General features: G+C 40.2%; 1 protein-coding gene across 2 annotated transcripts in view; it reads left to right on the top strand.

Moving 5' to 3' along the window:
- The window catches only part of ptpn4a (protein tyrosine phosphatase non-receptor type 4a), a 54,655-nt gene that overhangs the window by 14,305 nt on the left and 25,963 nt on the right, over positions 1 to 14,387 (top strand). For both annotated transcript variants that reach the window (XM_088315046.1, XM_088315045.1), the window contains 6 exons: positions 2,935 to 3,089; positions 8,997 to 9,104; positions 9,836 to 9,878; positions 10,808 to 10,886; positions 11,784 to 11,828; positions 12,003 to 12,055. In XM_088315046.1, coding sequence (XP_088171172.1) covers positions 2,952 to 3,089; positions 8,997 to 9,104; positions 9,836 to 9,878; positions 10,808 to 10,886; positions 11,784 to 11,828; positions 12,003 to 12,055 — 466 coding nt within the window. In that variant the 5' untranslated portion in view covers positions 2,935 to 2,951. The remainder of the gene's footprint in view (positions 1 to 2,934; positions 3,090 to 8,996; positions 9,105 to 9,835; positions 9,879 to 10,807; positions 10,887 to 11,783; positions 11,829 to 12,002; positions 12,056 to 14,387) is intronic.

The raw sequence follows: 14,387 nt of genomic DNA, 5'->3' as shown, positions 1-14,387 counted from the left end.
CAGACTGGCTGGAAAATCCAGAGAGGGAATTACTCAGTCCCTTTTTGCGACCCCGTTTGAGTTGTTTTACTTAGATACATTGTCTAAAGAGGTTCATTGACATCTTATTAATTTATTTCATTAAGAAATATGAAAACTCCCAGTCATATAAGGTCCCTCACAATTAGATGTGCAATCAACCACCTGTTTGTCTTTGGCCTGGTTTCATTTCAATTGTTCGGAAAACAGTACAATTCATGGCTAAGCTCTTGGATATATTGGGAAATTAAAAGCGAAGTTCAGTAATTGAATGGACTGTACCTTCTTAACGAAGAGTGATTCTTTAGCAACGGACGAGAATAATTTGCTGCGTGACACACTGGTTACTTTTGCAATGTGTAGCTATTTTGCAGTGCTTTTGAGCTTGAACTGTTGCTATTGGGCCGCCGTTGGTGTTTGTGTGCATGTTGAGATGTGACAGTTTGGGTGTTTTATGCATGTATTTATATGAGCGTGTTCCCGCAGACAGGAAAGGTTTCAGGACTGTCTGTGTTTACGATAAGCTGAGAGAGCGCTGGAGGAGCCCAGCAGAGAACAAGGCTGTTAGGACTTGGGACACACACACAAACACACAAACACACAAACACACAAACACACAGTTTGTAAGCAACTGCTGCCTGCAGGAAGCAATAATGTTAGCGTGCTTCCGGAGCACCAGATCCTTCTATTGGGGGAGTGTGACTGTCCCGTCCAGTCAGGGCAAAGAGAAGACAACAGTACAGTACAAAGTTTTAAAATGCTTGGAAACAACAATTATGAATTAGTCGACACTACAACAACAAGAATAGATTGATGTAATCGGACTTTGGGAACATCCAAACCTGACAGCAGAGCGGAGTTGGGCAAAGGACAAATCTGTAAAGCCTTAAAAGCCTTGCTGTCTGACAGTGATCAAAACGTCTGTGTAATCGTCTTAGTCTGTGTAATAAATCATTGTTAATAAGAGGAATTAAAGCGAAAAGCAGTGATGAATGGGTCTTTGCAAACCCGTTATTATGGCAAATATTCCACATGTTCTACAAATATCATGACATGGTCCACAGCATCGTTGTGTCTAGGATAAGTGCTTTCGATTGAGTGCTTTCTTCAACGTTTGAGCTGATAAATTCACACAAACAGGCGACTTTATTACGAAAAGTAGGACTTCCTTTTAATTTCGGACATGGCTCCATTTAATGTTGGTCCTTATAACTGGAGTCGGGGTCAATTTTTTTCCCTAGTTTTCCCGGAGGTGCTTTTTAGTTACTTTTGGGAGGGACATGTTGGAGAGTCCTAAAATACGGTACATTTTCACCACGCTACATATGGTTACAAAAATTAATGAGATTTTGGACTTGTTGAGTTTCCCTAAAAAGATTCTCGATTTCAAAATGGCCATTGCACAGTAAGTATCCTTTCCAACCTTTCTCCCAAGGACAGGTGATATAGAAAAAATGGATGGACGAATCTTCTTTTTTTACTTTGCTTTATTTGTTGTGGAAGCACAGAAAGAGACGCAACTGATATTTGAAAAATTGCTTTCGCGCAAAAAGAAAATCCCCTGACAGTTCACTACTATCGAATTAGTAATAATCTCTACGTCAAACCAATGACCATTGAAGATCCTTTATTCACTGTACATGCATGGCCAGTTTAACTCAAAAGCTAAGTAGTAATTTAAGAGGCCCAGTTTTCCAGAAAATGTTGCTTCAATTCCCAATTGTGAGATGCTGAGGGGCATTTGAACATAGCATTGCCGCTGTATTGAGTTAGCTCATTTTATACAGCATACCGACTTGTCATTGGAAAAGCAATGTAATTAAACCCACACACCCATCAGTGATTATCCCCCTTCTCCAGTGTGTATATGGAATGCATTTGTCTTAAGCTGGATGGCACAAAACTGTTCGGACAGCAAGATAGCAGTGGAAAGCGAGCCAGGCCGTTGGGGATAGTCTGTGTGTCAGGCCTCATCATTTATGTATCCCACTGTGAGCCAGTGATAGTCGAGTGTCCGCTCGTCCCTTCCTTCAGCATTCAGCAGTGCTTTAGTCTCTGCCTTCCCTTCGTCTTGCTGTTTGGTGTTCTTGCAAGCTGACAGGAAAAGCTTTCTCTTGGTGTACAGGGCATAACCGTGTGCCACCTGAAAATGTCGATCACTCAAAAAACGAGTGGTGTTCCGTGCAATTGTCAGATTGGTACATTATGATAAATCTAGGTGCTCTGGAATGTGGGGTTTTATTTCCTATCGATCCAACCATTCAATTTGTATATAATGCTCGTCCTCATAACGATTGTTGGTGACCTAGACTGGTCTCCAGACAATTGCTTTACTGGAATTACACACATACGCACGCACACACACAATTTGGTTGTACTACAAATGTGATGCAACTCTATATGAAGGCTTGTCACTCTTGTTCACAAAAGATGTTGATGTAAATTCTTCACATAGTGCTCTTCACTTGCTTGAGATCGACAATCGTGTAATCAAAACATTTCAAATATTTGGTATTTAACATTTTTTTTTCTTTTTGTGGCATTTTATATCCGAGTAGCCTTCAGCAAAGTGCTGTTGAATTTGGTCGGAGTGTTTTTTCCACATTCCCTGAGAGGGAAGCTGCTGCAGCTTTGGTACTCGTTGACATTCCTTAGACATGAAGCACTCCTAGTGCTGCAAGTCTTAGCTTGTACAATCTTTCTCGCTATGTTGCAGTGATGGGGGATGGAAGGCATCATCATCATCATCATCATCACTATCATCCTTTGCTTTATCGGAATGACATTGTGTTATAATGTACCATCATGTTTGTTCACAGAGTAGAGATTGCGCTAATGACACTCCAATTTGTAGTTGTACTTGTTCTTTACTCATTACTGACTGCGCCTGCCTGCTGTGTTTTTGTAACTTCACAGACCCTGGTAGGAGCGTGATGAGCGCGCGCTTCCGCTTGCCTGCTGGCAGATCCTACAATGTCCGGGCGACGGAGCTGGAGCGAGACAGGCACCACACACAGGTTGTGTGCAACGTACTGCTGCTGGACAACACCGTCCAAGCTTTTAAAGTCAGCGTAAGTACCTCAGTGGAACTTGACTTCAGTTTGAAGATGCAGCTAACACTAGTATTTGCTAAGTTGAAGTCGCTATATTAAGAGTAGCCAAAACATGGCATGCCGATTCTTGGAGGAAACACCAAATGACCATGCTCATGCGTGCAGGTTCTGGGCTATTTCAGCTAGAGTCAATAGCGATAACAGCGTTTGTTCAAATACATGTTCCTTTAAATCAGAGGTGTCAAAGTCATTTTTGTGAACGGGCCACATCGTGGTTCTGGTTTCCCTCAGAGGGCCGTTTTAACTGCGAACTCATATAAATCACCTTACATTATCACTTACACACAACACATTGATACAAAGCTAGTTTTGAAATCAGAAGCCAGTAATAAATGGCATTATCTCATATTTAAATGTTGTTAAAAGTGAAGAAAATGTGCTAGAAGCAGCAAGTTGAAGCACATGATTTTCCCTTCGCGGGCCACATAAAATGAGGTCGCGGGCCACATCTGGCCCCCGGGCCTTGAGTTTGACACATGTGCTTTAAATGAAAGAAAGAAAGAAACAGACAGTGGGGATATAAGAAAAAATCGGCTTTGATTGAACAGATGCAAGTGTATTGAATGGTTCCACTTTGAAATAGATCGAGATTAGTAACAAATCGTCTTTTATTGGAGAGCGCTCACTTTAAAACAAATGCCACAGTTAAAATACTGACAAGTTAATTTTTAAGTATGTATAATAACAACAAAAAACTCACTGCATCAAAACCAAATCAAAACGTTCCAATTTAAAATTGAACCGTCTTCGAATCTGTCTTATTGAATCATCTTTTAATGGCAAGATGCGCGCCCCTAATAAAAAAGCTCCACATAAAATTACTTGACAAGAAGCGAGAATAGATACGCAGTGTAGAAAAAAAAATCTGTGGACCTATAAAATACTTTTTGTGTAGAATATCACTGAGATTAATCATCATAAACTACAACACCACTGTAAATTGTGTATTATACAGACTCATTAAACACATGGTAAAGTAAAATAAGTAAAATTTCAGGGGCCCCATACCGCCAGAATTTCATTATTAAAAATTTATAATGTGAGTGTATTATTAGTTGTACTGAAACACATCATTTTTTCCTTTAATATTACACTTTAATAAAATGCACCTGTTTGCTTCTTTGCTAAAGTATGTCCCTCGTGTGAGTTATTTACAAAAACAATCCCCCATTGCTTTCTGAAGATGTTCACTCTGTGCTGACCTGCACATCTATAACCGCACCAATTGAGTGAATCTTCCAGACCCATCTTCTTTTTTTTTTAACTTGAGAGATTTACTGTGCATCTGCCCCATTTCATGCATCAAAAGTGCTGCATTCTGTGCTTGATTAAGAACGGAGAGTGACTAGGCTGGCTTTAAACCTGTCTGCATGGCTGTTTGTGTTTTTCACATTTACAGCCAATGGAGCCTTACATAAAACGAGGTGTCAAGTTTGGTCCTGACGAATATTACAGCAGTCTATCACCAGGCGTGATAACACGTTTAATTCCCCCTTTGTGTCATGTTGTAATATACCCGTCTAGAATGACTATCTCATAAGGAAATTCCCTGTTGTGACTCACAAAACATGCACAATTCTTGTAACGACATTACTCCAGACGCATCACTTCCTCTTGTAGAAATGGCCCTGTGTGTATCTGAGTGCAGAATGCACATCTGCATGCTCTTTGTAAAGCAAATATCTCCTGATGAGGGGTGTAACTTTGAATTTGACAGTATAGAAGGATGTCCTCGCACAAGTTGTTGATGCAGGTGGTGCTGGGGTGTGTTACTAAGACCAAGCCTACGCCTTTGGCTATTGCGCTCCTTCCAGTGTCTTCAAAGGGGAATAACTTTAGTAACGCAAATTAAATCTCCATGCCAAGTATTATGTCTAATGCCAATCACAATGTACATTTTCATTCGTTTTTTTTTTTTTTTACTTCATCCCACAATCACAGAGCATCCAAATGAAAATACATGAGTTCATCCGCTCAACCTCTCTGCTTCCTGCTCACGATTCCTCACAATCCCCCTTTCCTGCATGGAGCTGAATGAATGACTCGGTCTCTGTCAGTGTCATTGATCAGACTCCGGCAGCCGCAGTAACTTCCTGGAAAGACCAGCCATCCTGAGAGCCACAATACTTCTATTGATCTTAGCCTTGACCGGCCTTCATTCTAATGGCGAGTGAAAATCCAGAGGCACTTGCTTATTGTCATGGAAACAGAAGTATCAGTGGTGAAAGTGGGGGTGGGAGCACAAACACACACACACATACAGACACACACGTGTTGTATAGATGGCTGGACCTTGCATTAAGACTTAAAAGGTTCTTTCCACATTGGAGCTTTTATTGTGGCAGGTTGGACGCAGAGTCAGAACCAACTGAAATGAGCACAAATAGTTTGGGTAAAAGAGCCCCGATGTTGTTTGTATCACTTATCAAACTGAAATAGTTTGACTTTGGAATAGTTGAATTTCCCAACTGGAACAAGAGAAATTTAGAAATCTGAACAAATTAGAAGTCGTACGATCGTGGTGGTTCGGCTGCGCAGGACTGAATAAGTAGCTTACATGCGATTATAATTGAGGCATCTAGAGATTAATATTGCACATTCAAAAGTGAAATGAGGTCTTTCTCAATTTAAAGCTATAAAAATACAGCTTGTGAACTTTTGCACACTTATTTTTGGTTGAGATTCATCCATGCATCCGTTTTGCATGCCACCCAGCTGACTTTCTGCTGAAAGGTGGGGTACACCCTGAGCCATTCACTCACATTCAAACTTTCAGTAAGGACAATTTCCCGTCTTACGCCAACGTAAAATACATGTTAGGTATGAATGTGAGGCAGATATGCTAACCATTCATCTACCAATTATTTCATGTAAATTACGTGTTAAACGATTTAAAATCTGTATTTTTTATGGTGAATTAGGAAAAAAAAACAATATAATATTTCATTAATCAATTATGATGGTGTTGAAGCCTGAGCAGGCAATTTGAAGCAAATAAGTATTTCACAGTAATTGTCAGCAATTATCTTCATCAGACAATTGTCATAATCACCTCATCATGTGATGTCAATGGAAATTCCGGAACGGCGACGAAACAGATTTTGTGATTAGAGATTTTGCCTGGCTCTTGCTGCCAACAACTGTGTACTTTTGTGTGTGCGCGTCTGTCTTTTTTGAGTTCTTCACAGAATAAAAAGAAGCACTAGCAGCATTCAGTTGGGTTTATAAACCACATTATACAAAGTACTCAGAAGTTAGTTAATTTTCTCGCAACTTGTACTTTGGCTTGGTTCAATGAAGATGAGCCTTTTGGGTAAACCCCCCCCCCCTTTTTTTATTCCTCCCCCCTTGCAGTCCGGATGCCCTCTGTCACCGCGTACGTTGTCTGCGTCTCGTCTCCTCGCTTTCACGCACGGAGACACTATTTGTGTCAGTGGTTGTGATGGACTGATGAAGAGAACCACAAAGAGCGTTTGTCTCATTCAGCAGCGTCGTCAATCACTGCTTTTCTCTTGGCTGCTCACTTTTGTCCTTTTTTTTTTTCTTTGTGACTCCCTGTCTTCATACTTTCTCTCAGTCTCTGCGCTACACTCAGACTATCTTGCTTGCCCTTGTTGTTTATCTTACTCTCACCGTAGTTTCCGTTTGATGTCATGCTCACTTCCAGCCCATTGTCTCTCCAGAACACAGAGTTTGCGCTCAAAGTTTGTTGTGAAAAAGCGCAGAAAAAATGCATGGACATGCTCTCCCTTGTTCTTGCCTCGGTTTTAACAATGCACGACTGTTCGCTCCCTTTGCACATTTTCCTCTCATGCTTTTAGAACCGCCACACGTGTTCCAACGCACTTACACACACACACACACACACACACACGGAGTGGCGGAGGCTTCCCTGTGAACAAGAACTAAAAAGGAGCTCTGAGCGTTTGCACATCTGACTTGGGAAGCCGCTTCAGACAATGTGGAAGGAGTAGGAATGCCTACGAATAGCTTTAAAAAGGGAAGGAACTTCCTTCAAGGAAGCCTTTTGAAAATGTTTGATGTAAATAGTGTGCCATCATGTCATTATCTTTCAATCTAAAAAAAGATTAATTTATAGAAAAAAATATTGAAAGAAAAGCGTGTCATTCATGGCAAATGGCAGTATGTTGAATGGTGTCTGTGTTCATACGCAAGTCAAGGCTGGTGAGCGAATGCTTTTGGCAAGATAGCGTATGTCACGTAAAGGAAAAATCATATATATTACATTATTTATATTCTCCTCAATTGCAGTGCCAGTGAAGCGATGTGACTGCTTTCTGAAAGGATTCTTGCCAGGTCAGCCGGTCACAATTCTCACTTGACCTGCAGCTGATTGCCCTATAGCAAACCAAGAACTTTATTCATTTTAAATTATATTCACTGTGATATGTCCATGAATCACATCAGTGCACATTTGTGGATTACAGCTAACCGTCAGTCTGCACTTCTTTTCCAGCAACATAGAAACGTTAACTCCCGACGGATAATACCCTTTGTGCATATGCACTTTTTGATGTGTTGTAAATTGTGAAGTGAAGTGAGCAGCAAGGAAAATATGAGCAGAGCACAGACTGTGTTAGTCAGCGTCAGTTGACACACACACACCCCCCCACACACGCACACACACATGGCTAATAGACGGCTGGGGATCCTTGAGGCCCGCCATATCAACGAGCCAACTGTCAACTATCCGTCCGCATGTGCCTTGCTCGCACGTTGACAAACTCGCGCATGTTCACGGTCACACGATGGGTTGTAAAAGTGTGTCACCCGGGAAAAGCGAGAGAGGTGTAAAAGAGCAGTAGGTTAGTGAATGTGTGCGTGCGCGTATTCTCTCGCGGGAGCTCTGATGATGTGGTTACACACTCGCGCTTGGTTTTAGCAGGATCGGATGTGAATTTTTGTTTCACACGTGGTTCCACAGTTTATCTTCTCGCTCTTACTACACCTGTTTGGACTTATGGTCATGCTAAAGACATTATCAGCCCATGAATACTGGCATGGTGCTATAGTGGGATTTCAGCTTCTACTTTAAATAAACACTTTTCACCAAATTAATGCCTCATTACTCTCAAGGAGAAAAAATAGCTATGTACTTACAGATCCACATCCTGATTTGGTTCTGCCGCGGATGTGTTGCCAATCATGATAGAAGATGTGACAGTAATGTTCATTAATCTAAACAAACCAACGGTGTTTTTAAATTTGTAATCCAAATAAACTGTGTAGAAATATTGATTATAATGATTACTTTGATGGTGGAAAATATTCTATAATATGTTTCCTCCTCAACTTCATGTTTTAATATCTATCATTTGTACTCATGTTTTATTTATTATTTGTGTTCTAATTCTCAATAAGAGTGTTCACAAAGCAGATTTCAAAGCTCATTGCAATTAACTGCAATTTTTACTGTATGCATCACTTAACCATTACCTGCGCTACATTTACTATACTACAGTATCCCTCAGGCAGAGCTTCCTTCCTTGTACATTTGATCTTGCTAATTGTTGATGAATGACTTTATATCCGTGAACTTAAATATCCCAGACAAGTATGGAGGCAAAATGCTCTTTCCAGTTCCGTAGTTTGATACAACATGGCACTTGCAGTGAAGTTCCTCTGACTTAGATATGATTTAATTAGTTCCTCCCTCGTCTCTGTTGCCACCCCAACTCTCTTGTGATGTTTTACTCGAGGAGTTCGGTAACAGCAACAGACAAGGGCATACCTCAGAGATCTGCAAAGGACTGCGTGCCTTTTTTAGAGGCGATAACGTGTCCCATTTCTACAAACAACTTTTGAGATTTTAACATATTTTCTGTGTTGTGTCCCTTTGTGCAGAAGTCTGATCATGGGCAGATCTTGCAGGACATCATCTTCAAGCACCTGGAGCTGACCGAAAGAGACTACTTTGGCCTGCACTTGGCCGATGACTCTTCGGATGTTCCGGTCAGTATCATGTTTGGATAATTCAGGACTGTGTTTGTATATAAACAGGTGTGTGGTTTAGTTGGCCGGTATTTTTCCTGAAATTCAGACAGTGTTAAACTCAGAGGTCTTTTGTTTCATGGGATATTGCTTTCAAAATTCTAAATGACACTCCTTCTCTTTGTATTCTCAGTTTTGAATATTAGGCCAGAGATAATAATTGCACTCAAAACAAAACAACTAATAATTGCTGTTTTTGAAGTGAGACTGCATCGCTTGGACCTTTGTGTGTTTTAGTTAAACACATTTCAATCATGTGCTACTTTTTTTCATGCATTTTTTTCATTCTATGAATCAATGGTAGTTGGCTGAGTAGTTATAATGCAAACATACTTTTTAAATATATTTGTGCTGATCATATATGCTACTTTTACTTTACATATTTCTTTTTATCTACCAGTTTTTACGATTACTTGTTCAATCGATTTTGGTTCATCAGAGATACTTGCCACATGAATTAGTAAAGTTGTTTCCATCCATTCACACACCTACCTTATGTTCATCCAAACCATTATATTTATGCAATATGCAAGTTTGTTTCTATCGTTGCACACATTGTTTGCATATTTCTGATAGCTCTGTCTGTGTATGTGTGTGCGTGTGTGTGGCCAGCGGTGAATAATTTAGGTGATGTAGTCATGCTGTGGAAGCGTTATGGTGTCTCTAAGTGTCTCTCAATCAATATTTTACAGCGCTGGCTGGATCCCAACAAGCCCATCAGGAAGCAGTTAAAAAGTAGGTGAAATCCACCAACATCGCACTTTAACCAAGCACCATCGGACCGTTTTCCAGCAGTCACTCATGCCAAGTTCTCCCATATTGGCCCCAAATTCAGAATTCATCAGCTGGTTGAAGCCGTAATCTGTAGTCTGACTTTAGCGAGCGATTGCTTCAAATCTGCTCTCCACCTCCAGCAAAATTACCCAGTCCACATGATCTGCGTTTTCAAATGTTAAATCTGCCTTAAGCGATGATTAAACTCCATTTCAACTCTGCTCTTATATTTGCTCGTGAGTAATTTAGATTTTGTAACGTCAAGCTCAGAAACAATCAAGCACAATCGCTTTTGATTTAATACTATTTGAGATCTGCGGTCCTGCAGCACTGCTTGAACTTTATTTCAACTGTGTTTTTTTTTTTTTATTGTCTCATCAAGGAGTGTTTTATTTGATACAGCACATCATCTGTATGCGTGCTTGTTTTATGCATTTACCTTGTTTGTCATCTTTTATCATCATTATTGGGAGACAGCGATATGGAATGTATTATACGTAATGTCACATTTGCCAACCTAGTCACGACAAAGGCACTTTTACTATTTCGACATTTCCAATTGTAAAAAGTAGGTACTAGCAGCTGTGTGGCTATTTCTGAATGATGTGTTAGAGAAATATACTGTTTCTGGGATTACCTGAAGAGTGATGGGAGGGATGTGAGGATTCCGCCCAACACAGGCAATATTGGCTTTTACTTTTCATTGTCCGACTTGGAACGTACACTGAAGATTATTGCATTGCGATGTGGTAATTGAACCCTGCCCTATCCATATTCTACCCACTGTCTTGTATTTCGCTGTTAGGTTAAATCAGTCAACTGAATTACACCATCTCTTTTAGTCATTAAGCTCTGCTCTCCTTCAACCCTTTTTTCATGTTCCCCCGCAGGAGGTTCCCCCCACAACTTGAGCTTCAGAGTCAAATTTTTTGTGACAGATCCGAGTAAACTTCAGGAAGAATACACACGGTAAGGCCTTTTATTGTTTTATTCAATTGTTACGCTGATACACAAATTCATTTTTGTCGAATCCACCGCGCGTCCAAATAATAGACATACCGCCCTTCTTTAGCACGAGCTTCTCCCTCTTACTTCCATTACATCCACTTCGGTACACGGCAATCACCGGAAAAACACGACTTGCACGTGGAGTGTGTTATTGTCGGGCTGCGCTGACTGTAGGCACCTGTGCACAGACTAACACGTGTTAGCCAACAACACTGATTGGCCAGCGCCATTAAGACCCGAGCATCGACAATTCTGGTTGGATAATTCATCTGTCACTCACCGGGGGAGAGAAGAAAAACAATACAAAACCTCACTGATAATTGCTTTGCGTCAAACCTCGATGCCGATTTGATTTCGATTTATCGTGCAGCACTAGCAGGTACTCTAATGTGAATCAACGACTTATACTAACACAGTGGTAAAGCCATAACTATTCTATAGTTGCATGAAAACCACATCTCGACCATGAAAACAAGGCATACCTCTGCCGTGTGACGCTGTGCAAACTAGGTCATTGTGTGCCATTCGCAGCCTCGTGCGCAAACGAATCTGGCCCTGGAAGTCCTTGATTCATGCATTTCTACCCAGAAATTGATATAACTCATAACAATTAAGCAATCACGTGAGAGGGAATGATAATGTGCTGTCATTGCTGAAATAACAAAAAGTCCCAGTGCTTTTGTACTATACGTCATCACTTTGAACACTTCTTGTCCGATCAAATTGCTGCGTATTGTATTGTAAGGGTTATCGTAGGTATTCTTGTGGTGATGAGAATGTGATGAAACTTACAGGTGTCTTCCCGGTCGGAGCCATAATGCTGTTCAATCAGTCATGAAGTTGTCTTTTTCTTTTCAGGTACCAATATTTTCTTCAGATCAAGCAGGACATATTAACTGGAAGGTGAGTTTGATGGCTTTGATCAGAAGCTGATCCTTATGCTTCTTGTTATTGTGCACATTGTGTACTGTGATTATTGTTTTTTATTGCCTCCAAAGAGAAGGTCTGGCTGTGTACAGTGTGCGAATGAGTGTGTTTACGTGTACGCTTGTGTGCGTGTTCTCTTTCGGCCTCCAGATTGCCCTGTCCTCACAACACAGCTGCACTCTTGGCTTCCTATGCTGTTCAATGTAAGTAGTGCTCCCATGATACACTCACTTTTCATTATGATTGAAATCCAATTCATTAAACCTCTCTTTATGTACACACACTGTAAAAAGTAATGGCTGTGGTTGGTCTAGTGCCCTTATGGCTGCTGCTCACAAGCCATTACTATTCAATTAAGATGCGGTCTGTTATTAATGGCACTGCACATGAATATGCAGCATGTTGGAGAGCGCAGTTTTGAAATCCTCACTGATGCAAATTTACCTCAATCAAAATGAGTGGGAGAACTGATGATATTTATGCTTATTCTGTAATGAAATTGTGCATTTTTTAAAAAAAATCTGACTCCCCTTCAATATTGTAATTTTTGGTGTTCAATGAAGTTGATTAGCTGACCAACCCCACTGTTGACATATTTGATATTTAATATCTAACATTTAGCATGGGGGAACTGCTTACTAACACCATTGTCGGGACTCTTTGTATTAAAATTTTACAATTTAGTTCACTATTTTCTGTATGGCCATTACCAACATTTTGCTCTTATGTATGAGTTATCCACAAAATTTTACTGTAGCTGCTTTATTTAGCATCCAAGCACAGCGCATGGGACACACAATATAAAGAAATAGCAGCAATAAAAAGATACTAACGATACATCAATACAAGCCATATATTGGTCAGGCTTCCACATTTTTTAAAATTTTATTATAAATTAACTGGACATCAAAGCCTCTTGATAGTGAAATTTGCCCATTTATTTAAAAAAAACATTTTCAAGTGGATGATAAACCAATTTATTGTAAATCCTGGCCTTGTTTTATACTTGGAAAAGACAAAGATTTCATTCTACAGTCATTAATCCGCCATATACATGTATAATTAAATTTCTTAGAGAAACATATTAAGTATTGACTGGTGCACTTTCAAACATTCACAGTAGGCATCTCGGTCTGTTGAGTAACAACCTCAGTTAATATTTATATGCTACTTCAATTTTCTGCAGGCCGGTACAGGTCAACGTCTGTACATGCATTGAACGAGATTCAAGTAGATATGGATATACATTTTATTACTAATTAATGGCGCATTCATTTTGCTTGATTAACCAATATCCACAAATGAATAACTAAAGCTTGCAATTCATACATATTTTTTTCTGCAGCTTTTTATTTGCCAATATACCTTTTCAGGTCTCGGCAATATCACCCCCTCCCATTTATTGCACAACACCTTTCGCAGGGAATCTTAATTGCTCTTTACTGCAGGTTGTTTATCAGCCAGCTGTTTATGTGATGCGTAGTAGCACAGGAAACTATCAGTTGGTTTGTGCTCATCTGCTTGTGGTTCATAGCCCCCTCCCCCCCCCCTCCCCACATGCTCTGATTTTGTGGGCTTGCACACTATATAGGTCAGGAAGGAGATTTGGCCTATTGCGCCGACATCGTGACACTACCGCTTTTTACACGGAACAACCCAAACACACTCTGTGGCTCAATTCTCACTACACTCTGTGCCAGCCAGATTATGCAGATAAATGTTTGCTTTGGGAAGAAAAGGGCCGCAAGCAGCTGCATATGCTGCTAATTCAGCACACTCGGTCCATGTGCCAGTAGTGATCAAACTAAATCCCGCATTAAAGCCTCATTCTCAAACGCTTGTTTACAATTTAGGGAATTGTATCGGAAATCCTCATCATACTGTAAAAGCAGGGCACATTTGTCACTATTTCACCAACAAAAGTTGAGATTTTCCAATGAACCTCATTTATCGGAAGTAGATGTTATGCTGTTAGAGATACATATTGGTTGAGCTCTCACAATTTTTTTTTTTTAAATAACATGCAAAGACACTGTACATGCAAACAGCAAAATGTGTGCTTTTTGATTGGTTTGAACATATTTTTCTAAAGTGAGCATTTAATGATCACATACTGAGCATGAAGTGGACCTCCCCTTTGCACAGTGTCTTTTTTAGTCTTTCACGACTGCTAATAAGAACACCGACTGAATAGATTGTGTGCACCAAATGAAGCATTTGTGATGTGATTTTTGACAATGGCGTGGGAGTCAACCTATTGTTGGGATTTGTGTCAAAGGTGAAGCAGGCACTAAATTACCATCTGCACGTATAAATCCATCATCTGAAATGGAGAGCTTAACAGCTTGTTTACGCTTTGTTGCTCATTATTGAAAGCCTGAGCTGATGTTGGCTGAACTGAACCGTGTTAAAGTAATAACTGCAACCAACACTGTTCCAAGACTTCAGCCATCGACTGTACATGGATTTCTCCCTGGAGTTATGTGCGCATCAATAAGCGGGTGGGCTGCAATGGATTTATTTGTCAATATGCTT

This window comes from Idiotropiscis lumnitzeri, chromosome 14 (assembly GCF_059441095.1).
Source record: "Idiotropiscis lumnitzeri isolate Australia: NSW breed Sydney's pygmy pipehorse chromosome 14, RoL_Ilum_1.0, whole genome shotgun sequence".
NCBI lineage: Eukaryota > Metazoa > Chordata > Actinopteri > Syngnathiformes > Syngnathidae > Idiotropiscis > Idiotropiscis lumnitzeri.
Note: the sequence above shows the minus strand (reverse complement) of the source record. Positions and strands in the feature narration are given on the sequence as shown.